Raw genomic sequence first — 23,088 nt, forward strand, 5'->3', positions numbered from 1 at the left:
GTATCGGAGAAAAAAATAGGAATGAAAAATAACAAAGGGCAATAACTCCTACATTATTTAAAAGAGAAAAATAGTTCCTGTGCAATGCACTTGTTGAGATCTATCTACCAAGGACTTTTCATGTTGATACCTCATATAGTTTTTGGTGTAATGCTCCAGACAAAATCATGACCAACGGACAAAGTGGCGACTATATGCTTTCTTCAGGGAGCATAAAAATGGCTACAGAAATATGCGTGCAACATTCCCCACCTCTCATAATGCACCAATTATCAGAAATTCATATAAAGTTTGAACACTCGCCCAAAAAATTCGGGCCAAGACTGACACATACACACACTCTTTCCCTCTCTTTAGGTCATAGGACCTCAATGCAAAACTCTAAAGCAATCTCTATGTTTTCACTTTTTTTGCTCTTTTTATTTATCGTTTTTTTTTTTGAAACACATAACAGCCGACAACTTATAAAAAAATAATGACATGACAAAACGAGGAAAATGACGGTAATGATGGTAAGTTATGGAGGATGAATTCTGAACTTAATGTTAAAGGTATTGTTGATCATGTTGCTTCTTCCTTCAAGATGTTATGTTCTCACAATCTTTATCTTGAAACTAAAATTGTGCATTACTAATGTCAAATTAATAGTTCCAAGATGGAATGTCTATTTATAGCTAGAAGAAACCACAAGTCTGCATTATTGTAAATGCCAAACAGGTATTCCTGATATTTTGTGTTAACATCTGCTCTATGGTCCATTGCTGAAGATTTAATTATGACTATTTAATCTACTTCTTCCATTCTTGAAGCATCATCTTCATCCCCTTCTAATGGTGGAGGCTCTTCTGTATTCTCGTCTGTTTCTGGTGCTCCAGCGTCATCATCATCGATTCCTACAATAGATTTATTCAATTTTTCATCATGGTTATACTTCATAATTTTCCTACTCCTTCAGCTGAAATCAGATGTTATCCAAATTTTCAAGATTTTTCCTGGAATTGCAGTGACCAAACACCAAGTTGACTTGGATACCCGACCAGCATAGCAAGTTTTTATGTATGCAGTCCTCAATGGATTAGAAATTGCTATGTACTTTTTAACTACTTCTGAAGGTTCTAGAAGTTCAACAAAGAATATTTTAATTCCAATGTATAAGGAACATGAGTGTGAATAAAAACATCAGGAGTTAAAATTTTGGGTTGAAAACTTTCAATTTGACACAAAACTTTTCATATAATAAGGATTTTTTTCCAGGACACCAATATAATGGCACATTTTAAAGAAAACATGACTTGACCAATTAAATCAACAAAACTTTCATACTAAAGTATATTGATATTACTGTCTTACCGAGACCAAGTTTGATCATCCTGTGGATTCTGTTTGCATGAGTTCCGGGCTCCTCCAAAGAAAATCCGGATGCAAGCATTGAGGTTTCGAACAGCAGCAGAACCAAATCTTTCACAGATTTGTCATTTTTATCAGCTGTAGCTTTCTCTTTTAAGGACTTGATGATGGCATGGTCAGGATTTATCTCTAGATGTTTCTTGGCAGCCATGTATCCCATAGTGGATGAATCCCTGAGAGCCTGAGCTTTCATGATCCTCTCCATGTTTGCAGACCAACCATACTGACTTGTTACAATACAGCAAGGTGATGTGACAAGTCGGTTAGAAACAGTTACCTGCAAAAAATACACCAAAGGTAAACCTCAATGGAAATAAAAATTTAAGTTTTATTACTCTTTACCATGAACAGTTTTCCCCAGTGTTAAATTTGCTCTCAAACCATTCCTTTAGCCAATGTTTTACCTTCCCTTTCCTAACAATCTCAATTTAGAAACAAGTTTAGCTCATTTCTTCTTGCCCTAAAATCTACAGCCCTTTCATCATTCATTAAGTAGCCTGGCTGCTCAGTGTAAAAGTTAATATAAAACTTTAATCATCAATAATACAATGCAATATCATTTGTATGAATGCAAATCAAATCTTTTAAAAGTACAATGTCTTGGCTTATGATTTGTCGGTTTCGTCAAAATTGACCCAACTGACATTTTTGCCATATGATCTTGGTGTTTGAGAAAAACCAACATTGTTTGTAAATAGCTTTCCTCACATTTACATATTATCCTCCAGTCAGAGACTTATCGTCTTATTGAACTTACAAACCTTTTCAACTTTCTTGTCCAGGATTTCTTTGATTACTTTACAAAGTCCCTCATATGCAGCTGTAGCTTCCTCAAATCGCTTCTTTTCCTCTTCATCCTCTGGTAATTCCAAGCCTTCCTTTGTTACGGACACCAGGGTCTTTCCATCATATTCCTTCAGTTGTTGTACTGCATATTCGTCAATAGGGTCCACCATGTAGATCACTTCAATACCCCTCTTCTTGACATTCTCTACAAATGCTGAACTTTGGACAACCTCTCGGCTCTCACCTGTAATACAGAACCAAATTGATTACAAATACAATATTAAAAGATGCCTATTCCGACAAGTCTTGTCAGTAGCTTTAATGTACAGCTACAATTAGTGCCAGTGTTGCCCATACATTAATCCTGGAATACACACCAGCACTAATCCTAGTCTCTGCTAGGTTTATATATATATATATATAAAAAACAACAACATGCAAACAAAACCAACAACTAGATTCCTTCAAAGTTGTACGAGCTCATGCTTGTCATGTTTTACCAGGATATTAAACACACTTTTAACAGCAGATCAGCAGCTGTGTATTTTTATTTAATGCCTAAATTTATCCCAAATTTATACCTGTGATGTAGTAAATGCTCTTCTGGTTTTCCTTCATCCTGGAGACATATTCCTTGAGTGAGGTCATTTCATCCCCAGACTGAGATGTATGGTATCGGAGGAAATCTGCTATTTTCTTCCTGTTTGTTGTATCTTCATGAATTCCAAGCTGAAGAATAGCAATAAATATTTGTTATATTATAATTGTGCCGAATTTGAGATTTTTTTGATACTTCTTCTGCATCATTAATCACATACTGACATCCTTTTACAAAAACACAATAATAATAAACAGCAATACATTTAAATTCTAGCCACAACACTTTAAAAACTACTGCAACTCTTTGCTTTTCATTAAAACCACCAATCACCCATTTTAGAAACTTAGAAACCCCATACATTACGGTAAAGCTTGTTTATACGTACTTTCAGGTTCTTGGCGAATTGTTCGTAGAATTTCTTGTAATTCTCTTTGTCCTCTGCAATGTCATCAAAGAGCTCCATGCACTTCTTTACCAAGTTCTTTCTGATGACTTTAAGGATTTTACTTTGTTGAAGCATTTCTCTTGAAATGTTCAATGGCAGATCTTCAGAGTCGACCACACCACGGACAAAGTTGAGGTATTCTGGAATGACCTCATCGCAATTGTCCATAATAAACACTCTCCTTACATATAACTTGATGTTGTTCTTCTTTTTCTTGTTCTCAAACAGGTCAAATGGTGCTCTCCTTGGAACAAACAGCAATGCTCGAAATTCAAGCTGACCTTCCACAGAGAAATGCTGTAAACAAAAGTTTATTTATTAGTTTATCAGATGGATAACAGAATATAAACAATTACTTTCTTCCAAACCTCTCCAACAATCTATATTAGTATAATTTGATTAAGATTTTGACTGAAAAATGCGAAATTATTAAGGCAGTGATGAATTTATCAAATCTCTGGATATTGAATAAGACATCTGTCAAAGTTAATCTAGATATAAAGATACAATACCTTGACAGCTAAATGGTCCTCCCAGTCATTAGTGAGAGACTTGTAGAACTCCCCATACTCCTCCTGTGTGATGTCATCAGGGTTTCGGGTCCAGATTGGTTTTGTTTTGTTCAATTCCTCATCCTCCATATACTTTTCCTTGATCTTCTTCTTTTTCTTATCTTTTGATTTATCTTCATCATCATCATCTTCATCATCCAAGTCTTCCACTTTTGGCTTCTCATCTTCATTTTTTTCAGCATCTTTGTCCTCTTCTTTCTTTTCTTCTTCTTCTTCATCATCGGACACTTCTACATCCCTTTCCTTTTCTACTTGCAGCTTAATTGGGTAGCCAATGAACTGACTGTGTTTTTTGACAATTTCTTTCACCTTCTTTTCCTCAAGATACTCAGCTTGATCTTCCTTCATGTGCAAGGTGATTTTTGTGCCTCTGTTGAAAGAGCCATCTCCACTTCTGACAGTGAAAGATCCACCAGCTGATGATTCCCAGACATAGTGTTCATCGTCGTTGTTCTTTGTCTCAACCACGACTTTGTCGGCAACCAGGTAGGCAGAATAGAAACCTACACCAAATTGTCCAATCATGGAAATATCTGCACCAGCTTGCAAGGCCTCCATAAAAGCTTTGGTACCGGAGCGAGCAATGGTTCCAAGATTGTTTACCAAATCGGCCTTGGTCATTCCAATTCCTGTATCCATAATGGTAAGAGTGTTGTCATCTTTGTTGGGAACAAGCTTTATTTCTAGATCTTTGCCTGAATCCAGTTTTGATGGATCAGTGAGGCTTTCATAGCGGATTTTGTCAAGAGCATCAGAACAATTGGAGATCAATTCACGGAGAAAGATTTCCTTGTTGGAATAGAAGGTGTTGATGATCAAACTCATCAACTGAGCAATCTCTGCTTGAAAAGCAAATGTCTCCACATCTCCTCCATCTTCCATGACTTGTTCTTTTATCTGCAGAGAAAATAAGCATATCATGATTATGCATATTAATACCTGCATTGGGTCCTAATAAATGGTCAACTCTGCAATGTGCTGTGTGTAATGTTGAGATAGTCTCAGTTTTTGCAACTTTATTGCATATCCACACACTCCTTGACATTTTTTATTGTCTCCAAAGAAATCTATGAAATTCTTAGAGACAAAAACTGGTTAAGAAAAATATCTTATAACAAAAGTCTGAATTTCAAAATGTAATACGTGTTGTAATGAAAATTATGTTTGTTGGTGCAATGATGATTAATTGAAATGTATATGCGTCATCCTTAAAGTGTATGTACAATATATGAAATTTTCCAAAACAACTAATTCAAAAAGAAAATACAATTAGATGAAAATGCTCGTAATACGCAATACCTGCCATTTTTAATGTTGCACTCATCATTATCTTCAGTATGTTGAAGAAGGTCGATTAGCGGGTATATTAAATGTAGATGAGAAATGCATTGTACACCATATAAAAGCACAAACACAATCTTCTACACAGTAATGTCATTACGATATCGAAAGTGAAAATAAATTTCCAAGTACACAAGTTGCACACGCATATCAAACACATAAATCGAATATACAAATTATCACATTTATTAATCGTGCTCGACACATGCGGATACATGTACCGCGTGCGATCATCACATTCAATGAAGACCCACGTGCTTTCTAAAATTTAGAAAAGGAAAAGAAAACAATTTACAATTATCATAAAATACAAATATGAATTTACTATTGTGCATTTAGTCTACTCTGTAACATCTGGTTATAAACTCTTACCTTTGTTCTTTTTCTTAAATGTGTTTCTAGTCTCTTTCCTTTAGCCTGTTCTTTTCGGCGTGCCGGCTGCTAATCTGTCTGATGTGAAGCACGCTTTGGACTTTATGTATATCACTACACGTTTCCCGAACCATCGAGAACACAAATTTGGCAAAATACATAATTTACATCTACGCAATATGTTAAGAGTACAAAACGAAATGCAATATCAGAAACCATGAGAAATTAGGAATTTCTACATTGCTAAAGCGAACAAGAAGCTACGAACAAACCAAATCAAGTGAACTATTTGCGGAAGTTGGAGTGTACTAATTATATGCCGGCGTAAACAGATATTTTCTAGAACACTCTGTCGGAAGTAGGCTTGTTCTGGAAGATTCTGCTGTAACGATATCCGGTGATCGAAAGGGGTCGTTTCGGTGTGCTTCGCTGACATAGGAAAATAAACTTTTTCTTGTATCCTAAATTGTGTGTTGTTAAGAGCGTTACTCGAGAAAAATTGATTATTTTTTATAAATTGTCAGATGACTCACAGATTATTCATTTTGAGTTATTTTATAAACTGGAAACTGAAAGCTCGGTTTTAATTTTGATTATTGTCACGGATAAGCATATTTAGTGACAAAGAGTAATTAACTGATAGTTTTTGTTTTATCTACTGCAGCAGACGTCAGGGACTGGTTGTATCGAGAATGCTAAATTATATGGATTTACTCATAGACTTTAGTTTAAGTCCCTTTATCTTATCAGCAGAGACATATATAACACATATATGATATATACGTCTCTGGTTCAGCCAACAGATGAAATCGAACTTTTGATTTGGTGATGATTTTTTTTAAAGGTAGGACTGGAACTTTCTAGAAAACAATAAAAACCCAAGAAACTTAAACGTTGCTGCACCTCTTTTCAAGTCCGTGGCATTTAATTTATACATTTTTTCACGCACATGTAGCGACGTAAGGACCCTCACATTTTTTCTAAACAAATAACCCCTTTTTTATTATGTAATTAATAGTGTGTAATAATTAAAGGAAAACATTAACTCTTAAATGCGGTTCAGTTTTTTTCACAGGAAATTCCAGTAATAACCGGCCAAAACTTCTGAACATAGTCTATATTGCGATACCACGGACCTAGATACTTGTTATATTCTAAATACGCAGTGAAACCAAGACTAATTGGCCCATGGATGACTCAATACCGCGTTTTCATTTTTTCGTTTTATTTGCTCAAGATTCGGATTGCGACATAAGTTAGTACTGAGTGCACAACGGGAGGTAACTCTTAAATATTAATAAAAATCGAAAACATCTTATTTGCATATAATTGACATAGATTAGGAGAATGCTGAATGTCATACCGGAACCTGGTTTGTATATAGTTATGTCTTTTAATAGATTTAGTCAAGGAATAAAAAAAAAAAATCTTCAAAGACAGGTAAATAGATATAGGTTCTGCAGTCACTGTGATGTTAATAGTGAAATTGAGCAATTTTAGCAGCCTATAGATGTTAATGATGGTAAATTGTGCTTAATAAAATTTAAGATGAAATCCAGAAGCAGTTTTCACACATCAGAATTAAAATACGAAAGGACATCCATAACTAGGAAGTTATATTTACCTTAAAAAATTGAATAACATCAATAAATGCTGATAATGTTATTACAAAATGTAATATGTATTGAAGTGTTTGAATAAATGTATACTGCTTAAAGTAAGCTTTGAATATATTTACCAGGTTTACCTGATCTTTGGTCTGCATAAGCTGATGACTTTTAGACTACCTTGAATTTCTTTTATACTTTGTTATGTTTCATTAAAAAGTGATTAAAATGCCAAAGTTTACAACAGTTTTGGTATTCTAATGGAAAGTTGCTTGTATTGATATAACCACATTGTCACATTTTATTAATTTAATCTTCATGTATGTCATCTCTTTAAACCCTATCCCACTTTTGAATTCTAACTAGAAGGGATATATTCCCCTTCTTTTCTACAATTCTAGATTAGCCCATGGCATAAAAGGTATGACAAAGAAAACATATTTTTAATTTGTGATATAATAAACATTTGTTATTAGCAGGGACACAGAACTGTCTTCCCTATGTAATATTTATCCACACTTTCTGCCAGTATCTGGTGTGTGGTGCAGATTTAGACTGATGTAAAATGTTGTTTTTTGTCCTTAGTGGGTGGTTAGTTTCACATATGTATTTCCGGTTGCTGACTTCTGAAGGAGAAGACAGTCCAATAGATATGGTTCTATGAATCTAGACAGTTATCACTTGTATTGAACTTGGAATACTAACTTGATAGTAATTTAGTTGTTTGCGTCCTTTAAGGAGAAAATAACACATGCTAAGGTGACCTCATCATTCACTTATTTCTGGTTGTAATGAGTTGTTATGTCAATGAATACATATATGAATACTTAAAGTTATCTTTTTCAAAAACAAAATACTGGTTAACAATACCTGCTTTCCTCAAGACAATTAACCTTGTCTTAACTTATTTGTTTAACAATGGCCAGTATACCAAGTTCGATGACCAACATCCTTAGCAAAGTAAGACAATCTTACAAGCTGAGTCAGCCTCAGACATGGGAAGGCTACACTCCTTTCATTAAATTGTATTATTTTGTCAAAAAAAATGTAACAAAAAGTTGAACTGAATTTGAAATATTTAATAAGCACACCAAAAATTATTTATCAAGTTCAAGTAATTTATTATTAACACAATTTATAATGCACAGTAATAACATATTTTCTTAGCACAGTTCTTATCAAATTTCTCATCACCATGTGTTGGAATTGTCCACTCAAAATTTGTATGTGATGCTGGGAACATGCACTTTTGCATTATCCTGTGTTGTCCTATTGTCAGTGTTTTAATGACATTTATGATGTAGTTTCTCTTTCTTAGGTACACAATTTCATTTGACAATGCGCGATCAACATGTCAACATAATTTTGAATTTAAGTAAGATTCGATGAAATGAGAGCGAAATATCAACACAGATGATTACACGATACCCCTGACAAAATACAAAGATAATAAAACCAGGTGTTGTGGATAAAGTTAGTATTATCAGAATTAACAAATAGGAATTTAGAATCGACAAAAGCATTGCTTTTATTTTACGAAAAAATAAAATGAAATAAATAAATCACTTTCGTTACTGAATTAAATTGCATGACAGGTATTCAGACCCCGAGATCATCTGCACGCAGCTTTTCCTGGCCTGAATTAATTGATAATTGACGCTTCAATTTGACCACATTTTTAAAAACACGTTATTGATCGAATGACAGTTAAATTACATATGATAATTAAAGTTATTGGCGTATATTAGTAAAAAGAAAAACTAATGGAAGATTAATCATTCTAAACACTTAAACAATACATGAAATCATGACAAAACATCGATGACTTGCCTTTTCGACGTGTTAATCTCGCGGATAGTTGGAGACCAAAGGGCCTGTTTCCAGTAATGTTAATTCTCCATAGGAGCCTGCCCCCGTATAATTTCTTATCTAGCTCAGCTACTGTTTTTTCTTTTCCGAAAAATAATTTTACACCTTTCCGACACCCAGATTTCATAATTTCAGTGAAAATGTATTTTTATAAAGTTGTCAATTTCAGCATCAAAGACATAAGTTCGTAAATAAAAGAAGGTTATCTCGAAATTGTAATTTGCAACATAGTATAAATTTCTTTTGATAAATATTTCCAAAACATCGTGTTTATTCATAAAACATAACAAAAAATATATGCTCGGATGAAAATGCACTTGCAGAGACACAGTTAAGAAGAAAAATGCCATAAATTTGCAATTTTCTCCCGTTATATAGTTTTGGATGCAAATTTCCATCAGAACATCGGATAGAGCTTTACTTGTTTCATATGTGTACCAAAAATCAGTTAATTCCATGTGGTGGAATGTTCTCATATCGCCGCCTGAATGTGGTTGTAAATTGAAAGAAAAGGGGAAATGAGTAACAACCTTGTCTGAAACCCTATTATATAGCTTATTATATACAAACTTTTATATTGAATATCAGAGCGGATATTTTCATGACAGTTTTATGATGTGTAAAAAAAAAAAAAAAAAAAGTACTGTTTCCCAGTGTTTTAATGATCTTGATTACTTGAGAACCATTACGTGTGGAACGTACCAGATATCTCTGGCTCCTGGTTACATCGCCGAACATTTAAGTGATGACGGCGACTATGAGGTGTGGCTTTACCAGCACTCCCCAGACCTTCTCCGATGTCAAATACATCCCGACACAAAAGCCAAACGAAGTATAACGTTTGGATACGGTTCACCGTTTCACCCGATGTTGAGGCCCCAATAAAGGACTACTACTGCCAGTGTCCAGTTGGAGAGAGAACGATGGGAATGTGTGCGCACATCTCCAGTATCTTGTACTACCTTGGGTATTACAGGACGCTGGAAAACCCTCGACCATTACAACCACAGGTAAAGAAATCCCGACAAAACTTGAAATAGTTTTCCATGCGGCAACAACGTGCATATGTCGAAAGTATGTTTGGGGCTCGATATGAAAGATCCCCGTTACCATGTGACTAACCAAACTTGTAAATATAGGTATTATACAATCGCCCGTAGCTATGAACACTCCCGTAAATGCGAAAACCAACCAAAATCATAAGGAACACGTTTTGTTTGTTGTTCTGTCTATTTGTCAGCCAATGTCTTCAACCACGGGGACTTGCGAAGTAGCCATCTTGGATTTTTTTATGAAAAAGTGTTTCTCTCACTTTTTTTTCATATCTGTGTACATATTCACAACATACCGAGCAAATACTCTCGTTTTTTTGTTAATTATCTAAAGAAAGTCGAAAATCGGCAATTCAACCATAGGCTAATTCAACCCAACATTTGAAAATGTTCCACAACTTACATTTTGATGATTTTTCCTCTCATCAATAGCATATTACGTACTATTTGATACGCGCGCGCGCGCGCGCGCGCGCGCGCGCGCGCGCGCGCGCGCGCGCGCGCGCGCGCGCGCGCGCGCGCGCGCGCGCGCGCGCGCGCGCGCGCGCGCGCGCGCGCGCGCGCGCGCGCGCGCGCGCGCGCGCGCGCGCGCGCGCGCGCGCGCGCGCGCGCGCGCGCGCGCGCGCGCGCGCGCGCGCGCGCGCGCGCGCGCGCGCGCGCGCGCGCGCGCGCGCGCGCGCGCGCGCGCGCGCGCGCGCGCGCGCGCGCGCGCGCGCGCGCGCGCGCGCGCGCGCGCGCGCGCGCGCGCGCGCGCGCGCGCGCGCGCGCGCGCGCGCGCGCGCGCGCGCGCGCGCGCGCGCGCGCGCGCGCGCGCGCGCGCGCGCGCGCGCGCGCGCGCGCGCGCGCGCGCGCGCGCGCGCGCGCGCGCGCGCGCGCGCGCGCGCGCGCGCGCGCGCGCGCGCGGATAAAAATTGGTTTGCATCCAACGCCCATAAAAGGGTGTATTCTCTAAAAAAACACAGTTTTTGTGTCTAAAATGTTATCATCGAAAATGGCATTTTTGAGATTGTTTCTTCCATAAAACAGCCAAATGGCGCGATGGAAACATGATTTTTTGTCACAATCATGCCATGAATGTATTCTTTACGGTGACTATCATTTGATTAGATTTTCATTAATATTTTACATAACATGCACATTTTATCAACACTTAGACAGCTTCTGAAAGGTACAACTTTGAGGAGCCATAAAATACAAACCAAGTGACCGAAATCTTTATACTTTATAGATTTGTGACCACAACGGCATGGGCAATGCACCACCAACAGGAAATTTGAATCAGAGAAGGGGCCGTTTTGGAAACCGGCCCTTTTGTCTTTTCGTAACAATCGTAACAGAAGCAAGTAATCAACTGTTCTTAAATGAAATGTGTAACTTATTAGGCAGAACTATGTATTTGTAAATCGCGGTAGCATGTACTGACGGCAAGTTTTCAACTTCGACTGTAATTAGCCGCCATTTTAACAACACTGTCCTATTTCAAGAAGGATAACTCCATCCTCAGGGAGCACAACGCTAAGATACATTTTTACGTAACAGTCATGAGAGAGAGAAAGATGAAATAAATGAATAAAGAAAAAAGAGAGAAAGAAAATGAAACAATAAACAACACAGTGACTTTAGTGTTAAACGCCTGCACCATGGGAGGGTAGTCGCATGCAAGCATGTAAAGGCCGGCTTTTTTTTTTTTTGTTATTTTTTTTCCAAGTTTTGTGTTTCAAATGCAACATAAACTTATCTTTCAATATACATTTTAAAAATAATTTTCATTATGATTTAAGGAAATTGGTAATCCTTAATGGCAGGTAGTGGGTCAGTCCTCAAACAGATTAGTGTTGACAGGAATACCAAATGTTTTTGTTCCTAGACATATTTTGCACGTGAATGATAGACAGAGAAGCATGAATGTAGACAAAGATGTTTTTCTGCATTCTATGCAAACAAATTTTGTTTGGCTGGCCTTATCCTGCTGTCCACGTTTGCATCTCATATAGCAAATATGGCACCATGACCGTGATGGTAGGGTACTAGGTAGATGCCTCTGTGTAAGACGATCATCTAGGGACAGCAGAGATGGCCTTCCATTCCAGGAAGTAGAGGTGAACCCATCCACCAGTCCATGTATGTCACTCTAAGTAATTTGGAGGAAGGGTAGTTGTCGCTTACCTTGTCCTGGCATATGGTGTGGACTTTGAAGGAAAAGCTGATAGGCATTCAGTTTCATGATTTCCATGAGGCGTAAGAACACTTTGACAGTCCATTTTCTGGTCTTGTGGTTGAAAGAGTAATACTGCATGTATTGGTCTGCCTTGTCCACCCCACCAATGAAGGAAGTATAATCAGCGATCATTTTAGGACAAAAAAAACCTGCCTGGCAAAGGTTCCATTTTCCTGTTTAACAAGGCGTTGGACCTCTGTTGTTGTTTCATCGTGTATGGTAGACAGCGCTGTGACACATTTTTTGTCCCTTCCACACAACTGCTACCAGTGGGCCTTTTTGCCTGAAGGCCATATCACCCTGTTGGGGTTATACTACCTGGCCTTTTCTGCATGATATCCCGTGGCAGACCATGGCGGTTGGACCTTACAGTTCCACAAGCATAAGTTTTCTCAGTAAAGAGAGATGTGAGTAAGTAGATGAGGTATAAATGTTATCCATATATACATGATAACCTTGACCTTGGATATCAGCCCCTTGCAAACATTTGTTTACAACTCTACTTGCGAGGGCACCTACTGCATGATGGTATCTTCTTACAATGAAATAGGAATGTATATTGCTCTTAACTTAGCAGTTAAAATGTGTGGGATTATTTTATGAAGTGTACCATATAACTATTTATGACTGTATAACATACAATACCAGAATTTTGTATCACCAATTTATTATATTTACCTGGATATGTGTCAACATAGTGGACATAGCTGCAATCCGACTCGGCCAACACCCACACTTTCACACCTCATTTCTGGGGCTTCAGTCTCATGTACTGCTTGAAGTAAACTTTTCCTTTAAAGGAAATCATGCATTTATCAGCTGTTACACGTCTGTGTGGAACATATTCTTGTACAAATTTAGGTATGTTACAAAAGTCTTGATTTTGAACAGGGGGTCATAGGTGGGGCTATTTGGTTCCTGTTCCAAACTGTTATTTGAAAAAATGCAAGTACCTCAGAATTTGACAAAAACGACCCCGTTTCATGGTCCTTGCAAAGAGAGGCGTTTCTAAGTAATCATCTGATGACCAATAAAGTTTTATTGATGGTTTCCTGGTTACCCCCATTGCCATGTAAAGTCCTAAGAAAACCTTCATTTCTTCTATGCTTACATCCTTCCAAGGCTGTCGGTTTTGTCATGGATGTGCATCAATCTGCTGACAGGCATATCTTCCTGTCTCCTCTATCAGAAGGTTGATCAGTGCTGAATCTAAGAACAGGGATACAAAATCTACCGGTTCCTTATCAGGAGTCATTGACCTTGTGGGTCCTGTGTTCCCTCTTGGCGTGAAAATGTGCGGTAGACCCCTCTCAAAATCATCAAATCCAGTGTGTCATCCGTTCTCATCGTCTGCTGCTCCTCCGGGACCAGGATCAATTTCTGTATGGTACTGATCGGCCTCGCGTTCTGAATCATCTATATCGGTTGATATATCACTTACAACATCATTTCCGATGGCCTGGTGTCACAGCATCGCCATGAAATTATTTTCCGCATCATCAGCTTCCTGAGGATCGAACCCCTCAAAGTTTTCACCGTCGGAACTTTCAGTGTCCGAAGCCGTTTATCAGATTTTGAAAGAACGCATCATAACTACCATGACAACAAAAATAATCATTTTATTGGTTGATAAAATCATATGACAAAGAACGAGAATTCAAAATCTGATGTAAATGACACGTTCAAAATCTTTGGAAATCGCGCAATTCAATAACAAATACCAATTACCAATCGGCTTGATCTAAACGTGTCTCGCACAGCCATCTTGGATAAAGCATTGATCATGTGATCTCTGTTACTAAAATTAGAACGTTTCGTCAATCATTTGCGTGTATTAAATCTACAAAGATCGCTTAATTGCTTGACATAATCAACGAAAAAAATCAAAGTAACACACGTGTTGAAGGACACTTCACAATGTCATTCTCCGGCGACATTTAATACATTTAATTTTGTTTATCGTAGTTTATATGTTCAAAATTTTGTGAAAATAAAGCTTGGTACTGAATTCACTGTAAAATCATATTATATTCACTGTCACGAAAAAATCAGTCTTAGGACTTCGAATTTTAATTGCCTTTGTGATTTATTTCCAGGAATTTGTAATTTACTCGCTCCCGTCTGGCCAGTGGTACTTGGTATCACAAATTCAAACAAGTATCGCATAAAAAAGATGATTTAAGCCTTACACCGGGTTGAATTTCCTTAATCTTTTCTCAAATATCATTTCTTACATGTAAGACAAGAATCTGATTGTGTTTCAGTAGGTTTGTATCGCTTCCAAAATACTAAAAATATTTCTACCTACTTGATGTATCATTGCATCATTCGGCCCAGGCCCGGTGATGCATTAATGCATTCATTGGTCAAATTTTATAAAAAGTTCAAGTATAAGTATACTATGGCCATTATCAGATTTCAGGTTCCAAGATAAAGGCTTTGGCAGTAGGGGGCTATTATGCCTTACAATCATTTTCTAGTATCATCAGAATTTAACCAAATTTGTTAAATTACATTAAAAATAAGATATTGGATGATGTCACTAGCTATGTCTCAGATAACGAACAAATGAATATTAATATGATATTATATGACAGGAACTCTTGTTCAAATATAGCCATATGAAGCGAGATGCAATTCACAGTAATAATCATGAACATGTATTGCTAAGGAACTACATTGCTGATATGATGATTGCTCTTGTAAAGTACAGTACACTAAATTCAATAAATCTTGTTTAAAAGTTAAATATTACTATGTTTTTTTTTACATCATATCCAGATTGTATCTGTTTCAGGACCCTGACACATTTGCCATCGGGGGTAGCAGACATTTCATATTTCAAGTTTAGCCAGTGCTTGATCTAACCTTCTATGGCTGAAAAAGTGAATTGAAGCAGTCGTTGCAGAGAAATCATTAACACTCGTTGAGAAACTTATCGCATGTCTATTACCTTCATTGCCTCCAGAAAACCAGCTCATTTTCCGTGGGATTCATATGTTATAAGTGCATCCAAGTTCTGCCTCTGTAATGGGTTTGTACTTGCCAATATTAGTACAGTTAGCATGACACCTCATATTAAATTTGGGGTAAAATATCAAGCCCCCAGCATAACTGTCAGTCAGAGATCAGCATCCAAGTCAACTTGCAAATTTTCAGAACTAAAAATCTGTCAAAATATGAAAACAAAAATTAATATGCTCTAATTGGATAAATAAGTAGAGACATGTGGACATTGTACATTGTAAGATATAAAACCACTTGAAGTGTGTGCTCCGGTTTGATTGAAGCATTCACTCTCAATTGATTATTATTGATTGGAGATTGCCCCCTAGCAGTCAGCCATGGAAATTGATGGAAGTTGTCGCTTTTCAGTTAAAATTTATTATTTATTCTTTTTAATCATTTGTGAATATAAATACGCAAATGTTGACAAAACTTGGAAAATATATTTAACAAAACTCATAGCTGACTTTAAGCATTATTCACAACATAATAAAGTCCTTAACATTGAAAAGATATGAATTACATATATGTATCATATGAAGACTGTTGTTGGCTTTTCTGTGTAAATTGGATTCGTGTAACAAAGTCATGGGCATTTAACTGATTATGTAATGGACTAATTGACTTCTAATAATTATTGGGGTTATTTGGTTTTAGAAGTAATGCTATGTTAGAAACCTGTATATTCATGTTTGGGAATAGGGCAATGTTATCGTGGGGGAGGATTAACGTTACGGGTGTGCTATCTCACATTATCAATAGTCTTGCCGGTAGACTATTGATAGGAGAGGTACAAGCTGGAAGAGAGAATTACCGAACAGATTAGAATTATACCATAAGGATCTCAAGGAAACATCTCGATAGGGTTAGGTAATACTAACACAAGATAATCAGGTACCCGACACACGGGGCAGTTAGTGATTGGATACATCTAGTTTACAGAGAGGATAAAAGACAGGGTTTTATAGTACAGAGGGGGGAGTGGAGAAGAATAAGAGTAAGAGGAGAGTCGAGTAAGTTATCAGTACCAGCTAAGAGTTGGGCAGTGATGAGAAACCCTGAGTGCCTATGATGGTGCCTCGGGACAGACGACGCCAAGAGGCCAGTAATGTCAGACATTAGAAAGTTGTACTTGATTAACTTACAGAGAGTACTAGGCCATTGTAACAGAAGACACTATACGATCACAATGCGTTTGTATATAGAACTTTGATGTTGTTAATAAACTATGTTATCAAATATGAAGCAAGAGTTCACGCCTTGTTGTGTTACAATTCGACAGCATTTAGGAAAATTTGTAAAGTTACAGTATCCTCTGTTTGAAATACAAATTCCAACAGAGTATACCTTGTGATATTCATCAACTACTACTAAGGTTATGAGTTTGAATTCATAGTAATTTGTTTTGTGTGTTGAGACCATGCAACAGTATTCTATTGGCAAACTTACAATACATTTCAGTTTGGGCATTACTTGTAAGGGCTAACACGAAGTTGTTTCACCCAGAGGAACATAATCATCATTAACATCGTGCCGTTTATAAATAAGTACATGATTTATTGATGGGCCACTATCAAATTTCCTGACCAAGAGTAGAGTTGATGTTCCATCATCATTATGCAAGTTTCCTTTTCATAGCCACAATGTTTTGCCGATTAACTGATTGATAGTACCTTATATTACTTGAATCTCTACCATCTAAATTACCAATATCTTTATATCATCCAAAATAGAATCAACTGGAATTCCTGTTTAGAGCATTTTGGCAATGTCATCCCTAACACTTTATGAAATTGGAAAATATTTGGTTTAGTCAAAGTCAACAGAATGACATCGTGATGGAATCATACACTTAATACTTGGTCTAATTTTGTATGCTAATTTTTCAACATGATGATACTTATTGGTATGACGTCTCCAAGCAGAATTTGAACAAAAATGACTTTTGACAATGGGTACATTAAAAACTTTTATGGCAAGACACATGGGCTTGATTGGTGGAAGTGGAAGTTGAAGTGTGAGATTTGACCGGAAAAAGGGAGGAGAAACTTGTTTCCTTCCATTCAAGCTTTCTGTTTGAAGGTTTAATTGTTTCATCTTTGATAACGGCCTTTCCAACATTACCAGCGTAAGTTGTTGCATCATACTGGCTCCATCTATATTCGAAAACACATTGTGGAGATTGATGTCACTCTGATCTATGCTGTGAAGCTGTGATGTGAAAACCTGTGAATCTTCTTCAGTGCCTCTGTGTTTAACAAGGATATTTAAAGAGAGAGATAATGCAACAACGCACTTCTGACCTGCATATACCCCATATTTTGATAGTTAGTCAATCTCATGTAACATGTGTTGTTGTGGCTGGATCTTCTGGATGGAAGAAATCTGAACATATGGAGATTAGCTCTAAGGAAATGAATTGCCATGGTCCGTAAATCATGATGCGAATCTTCATTTCCTACCAACATGACTTGTAGCTGTAAAGAAACAATTTACATCACCTATTACCCATCTCTGTGTCAAACCAAAACTCTCCACGTATCTCCTCTGGTCAAGAGTTTCCTGGATGGAAAATGTCATATATTATATAATTACAGCACAGAGCAAGCAGCTTATCTGATGAAATGACATGGTGTATTTCCTTTCCATGCATGTATTCAAAGTAACATAATAAATGATTGTTTTTATAAATACATATCTTATATGTTGAGATATTTGCAACTGAATTCAGTGCTTAAATTGTGTAATTTGACCAAAGTCTGCGTGGATTTTCAACAAGTGAACTTCCAATAACATAATTGTAAGAACATTGCAAGAAATATATATATATATATATATATATAATAGAGTTACACTGTTTTGAGACTCGACATGAATGCCAACTGAAAGTAATTCAGTGCTAAAGTATTATTCATGTGCAAAAATTGTTAAAAATTTGGTAACTCCACATTGCTGCTGAAAATCTTGAATCAATCTACTTAAAGTGAAATTAGCATCTACTTCGCAGAATTCCTCATGTGAACACAACTCATAATGAAAATATTTTATAATTCAACTCATCAAACTCACTGTAATATACAAAAGTGAAAAACGAAAATTCCAGACAGTCTTTGAAGGAAGTCATCTCTTGCCTCAAGAATTAGAAAGGAACTTGGTCATTATGAAAAATCAATGTCCACATTTTATTCTAAAAGGCAAGAAATATCCTTTTATACTGGTAATGAGTATATAAATTTATCAAAAATTCAAATTAATATTTATTCATGCATTAGCTGAATGACTTATTTTTCACAACATTCCATGTAGCAAGAAACAAATCATATGCATTAAACAAACATGTTGAAACATTACTATGCACTTAAATAGAAGGTTCTGAAATTTCAAAATGGTTTTGGAACCATAGCAAGCATTTATGAAGCATTTTTATGATTAAATTATGATTGTTAACATTAGGCAACGTATTAAAATGAACATATTGTCTTTGTTCAAGCAATGACTATCAGGAATAATTTTTATTGTCTAAATCCTATACGGTCTGTGTTGTCCACATGAAATGAAAACACACCCTTCTAGCTTTGCATAATGCAGTTGCTCAGCAATGTTGTGTATGCTCCAAGTTTCAAAGTAACATGGATTTTCCCTGCATGGTTGCATTTTTCCTGTTATGTAATGGACTTGGACATTGCTCATGACATAAATCTGGAGGGAGTTAATGCTTGAAATAGTTACCACTATGATACTGCGACTCATTTCCGCTGGTATCCTATTCCCATTGACTGATGATACCTACAAAAGAGAAACTAGAATACAAGATGGTGGGCAGTTCAAATCACCCTTTGTCTGTAGTCCCTAAGTAAACCATCCTTGTTATTGCTATATCTTCTGAAGTACTGGAGATGTTTCAGATCAAAGTAGAAAATTATAACAATAATCAGTGTCATATATAAAGATCATTCAATGTTGGGTGCCAAGTTCCCTCTCTTGTTCAAAACAGATGATTTCAACTTTGCATTTGCAATATAGTTTACCAATGTACAAGGAAAGAAATGTACACTTTTCAATATTTAGCTCAACATTTACATAGTTCAGGTACAACTTTGGTTGAAACATGAACGTTAAACTTAGTAAGGACAAAAAATGCCTTTTTTATGCAAATAAAAATATGTACATGTTACACTATATCATAAGTTCTCTCTAGTATCAAAAAGAAAGTACATCACATCATAAGCAATGAACAAATTGTAAGGGTGATCTAGCCGTGGTGACATCATTCCTCCAGACACTGACAAGGAAAGCGAACATGCATACCTGACGAAATAAACCAGTGAAAATATTTCTTCTTTTTATTTTGTATTATTGGAACCACCCTACCTATGTATTTAGTTTAGCAATAAAAAATAAGGAAGTTGTACAAGTTTGATAAGTGCTTTACCCGCAGTATATATATTAATAGATATATGCAAACATTTTGTCAGTATTCAAAATCAACAATTTTATCTAAAGTAACACTGTTCAGTCTATTAGCAAGTTGACTTAAAGTTCAGAATAACTGAAATTTTAGTAAACTCGTTACCGAAATTGTCACAGGTATCAATATGCTCAAGCTTAAGATGCAGGTAGACCTATTGTTTTGGAAAATTATTGCGAAGGAATTTAAGTCGAAATAGAGTTACATTCGAATGGGCATGCACAAATACGTAGCTGCGTCTGAAGTCCACATAGGACTTCCAGTATTCGTGCACAGTTATCGTTTATAACATTAAATTTATAATATATATCGCACGACCTGAGCCCGCCACCGGTGTGACGTGGCGATATTGGCACCCGGTTAATACGTTCTGCCATATGGACGGCCACAGATTTTATACTGGATGCCAAGCGGGAGTAATCAGGCGCGTTATATGTTTGGTCATGTGATCACTAGTATTAAAATCTGTTGCTAACACTAAAGGCATATCAAATAAAGGTCAAAACACGATTACCTAATAAACATGATATTGTTATTTGTAAAATAAGTATAAAGTACATAGGTCACCAGACACTTCAGAATCCTGTGATGAGGGGTCGGGGCCAGACACTCCAGGATACAGTAGAGAGGGATTGGGACTACACAACTCCAGGATCCTGTGGGGAGGGGTTGTGGCCAGCTACCTAAGGATCCTGCGGGTAGTGGTAGTGACCAGACCCTCCAGAATACATAAGTAAGGGATTGTGACTACACACTCCAGGATCCTGCCAGTAGGGGTTGTGACCAGTCACTTTTGGATCCTATGGGTATATATTGTGGCCAAGCACTCGAGGATCCTGTTGGGAGGGGATGGGGCCAGGTACATTAGGACCCTGCGGGTAGGGGTTGTGACCAGACCTTCCAAGATACAGTAGTGAAGGACTGTGACTATACACTCCAGGATCCTGTGAGGGGTTGTGACCAGACACTCAAGAATCCTATGGGGAGATGTTGTGGCCAGGCACTCGAGGATCCTGTGGGGAGGGGGTGGGGCCAAACACTCAATGATCCTTTGGGGAAGGGGTGGGCCAGGTACTTTAGGACCACGCGATTAGGGATTGTGACCAGACCCTCCAGGATACAGTTGTGAGGGATTGTGACTACACACTCCAGGATCCTGTGAGGAGGGTTGTGACCAGTCACACTAGGATCTTATGGGGAGAGGTTGTGGCCTAGCATTCTAATATCCTGTGTTGAGGGGTTGTGAGCAGACACTTCAGTATACTGTGGGGAGGTGTTGTGACTGACACTCGAGGATCCTGTAAGGGAGGTGTTGTCACCAGGCACTCTAGAATCCTGTGGAGGGGTTGTGACCAGACACTTCAGTATACTGTGAGGAGGGGTTGTGGACTTAAGGGTCCTGTGAGGAATGGGTGTGACCAGGCACTCCCAGATCCTGTTGGGAAAGGTTGTACCCCGACACTCTATGATCCTGTGGGGAGGGATGTGACCAGTCACTCTAGGATTCTGTGTGGAGGGATTGTGACCAGTCACTCTAGGATCCTGAGGGAAGGGTTGTGGCTAGTCAGTCTAGGATCCTCTGGGGAGGGGCTGTCACCAGGCACTCTAGAATCCTGTGACCGAAGGAAGGGTTGTGACCAGTTACTCTAGGATAATGTGGGAAGGGGTTGTGACCATTAACTCTAGGATCCTGTGGGGAGGGGTTGTGACCAGGCATTCTAGGATCCTTTGTGGAGGGGTTGTGACCATTCACTCTAGGATTCTGTGGGGAGGGGTTGTGACCATTCACTCTAGGATCCTATCGGGAGGGATTGTGCCCAGTCAGTCTAGGATCCTGCGTGGAGGGGTTGTGACTAATCACTCTAAGATTCTCTGTGGAGGTGTTATGCCCAGTCACTCTAGGATCCTGTGGGGAGGGGTAGTGCCCTGACACTCTGGGATCCTGTGTAGAGTGGTTGTTGCCAGTCACTCTATGATTCTGTGGGAAGGGTTGTGACCAAACACTCTAGGATCCCATGGGAAGGGGTTGTGCCCAGTCACTCTAGTATCCTGTGTGGAGAGTTTGTGAATCTAGGATCCTTTGTGGAGGGGTTGTGACCAGACACTCTAGGATCCTGCGTGGAGGGGTTGTGACCAGACATTCTAGGATCCTGTGTGGAGGGGTTGTGCCCAGTCACTCTAGGATTCTGTGGGGAGGGGTAGTGCCCTGACACTCTGGGATCCTGTGTAGAGTGGTTGTTGCCAGTCACTCCAGGATCCTGTGGGGAAGCATTGTTATCAGACACCCTAACACCTCTCGGGTAGGGGTTGTGACCAGACAATTTAGAATCATTTCGGAAGTGATTGTGATAAGAAACTCTAGGATCCTGTGGTGAGAGGTCGTGGACAGATACTCTAGACTCATATGTTACATCTGTCATCATAGTTAAAATTATGCGACTGTGATCCATTTTAACAGATTTTGCTTTTCAACTGCTTTTTACCTGATTCTTATTTAGTAGAGAAAACAAAAATACACTTTACCTCACATTTTCCACAATGCTAAGAGCCCATTACGAGTTTGATGTTTTTGCATTGCATACTATAGATAACTGACCTTGAATTATTTTCCTGTAAATAAAAGTAAGCTGCTCTCTGAATGGCTGCAATATGGCCCACGCTGACATCAGTCATTTACAGATGTGATTTGTCATATATATATATCATATTCCATTGAAAGTTCCGGTTCACTCATATCATAAATAGATATAAATATATGATTAAACAATAACTTACCTAGACGCACAGAAAAAGTTTTAAAATCATACTTACTGAAATCATTTTTATGTGGAGAACATAGTAAAACATGAATAAAATAGCATTCACTTTTCACCCAAGTTATTCCTACTTGTCAGTCATTGTTCTGTATAATGATCATGATAGCATTCTCCGACGAGACATGGTTTGATATTATACCTGACATAAAAAAGCGACATGAATATATTGTACCTTGTGTAATCTGTAAGGTTCTATCAATGTTATGGTATGTGTATAAACCTACCATGCTCTATGATAAGGAAACTCAACACTGACCAAAGCCAGAAAATTCAATGACAAAAATGGTGTAGCTGCACGACTAATCTATATATTTCCAAATTATCATTATGATAGTGCAAATTGTAACAAAGTGAAAGAAATGTTCGGGATATGTAAAACTGTTTTATCCTGTAAGGAAAGTCGATTTATACAAAATTTATACTAAATAAGCTACTCATATCAAGATACAGTGATTTTCTGCAAAATAAGCAAACAAATGTATATTTTATTATGAATTGTTTACTGTACTCATCTATTTCTTCTTTTTG

General features: G+C 37.6%; 1 protein-coding gene and 1 pseudogene across 1 annotated transcript; both read right to left on the reverse strand.

Moving 5' to 3' along the window:
- Positions 1–394: 394 nt before the first annotated feature.
- LOC132551042 (heat shock protein HSP 90-beta-like) lies at positions 395–5,626 on the reverse strand. The gene is made up of 7 exons (XM_060215146.1): positions 5,525–5,626; positions 3,752–4,708; positions 3,180–3,536; positions 2,775–2,922; positions 2,169–2,437; positions 1,351–1,684; positions 395–893 (listed from the first exon to the last, which is right to left on the reverse strand). Exons 2-7 carry the CDS (start codon positions 4,691–4,693, stop codon positions 784–786), a joined length of 2,160 nt encoding a protein of 719 aa, XP_060071129.1. The 5' UTR covers positions 4,694–4,708; positions 5,525–5,626; the 3' UTR covers positions 395–783.
- Positions 5,627–11,865: 6,239 nt separating this feature from the next.
- Positions 11,866–14,034, reverse strand: LOC132551029 (piggyBac transposable element-derived protein 4-like; annotated as a pseudogene).
- Positions 14,035–23,088: the final 9,054 nt, after the last annotated feature.

This window comes from Ylistrum balloti, unplaced genomic scaffold, assembly GCF_031769215.1.
Source record: "Ylistrum balloti isolate Yb309-2 unplaced genomic scaffold, AGI_CSIRO_Ybal_v1 Utg370168, whole genome shotgun sequence".
In the NCBI taxonomy this organism is placed as follows: domain Eukaryota; kingdom Metazoa; phylum Mollusca; class Bivalvia; order Pectinida; family Pectinidae; genus Ylistrum; species Ylistrum balloti.

Coding starts and splice junctions, on each gene's coding strand:
- LOC132551042 (XM_060215146.1), bottom strand. CDS start 4,693: ATGGAAGATGGAGGAGATGTGGAGACATTTGCTTTTCAAGCAGAGATT. Junction 1,685..2,168: donor TGGACAAGAAAGTTGAAAAG/GTTTGTAAGTTC, acceptor TATTTTTTGCAG/GTAACTGTTTCTAACCGACT. Junction 894..1,350: donor GATGATCAAACTTGGTCTCG/GTAAGACAGTAA, acceptor AATCTATTGTAG/GAATCGATGATGATGACGCT.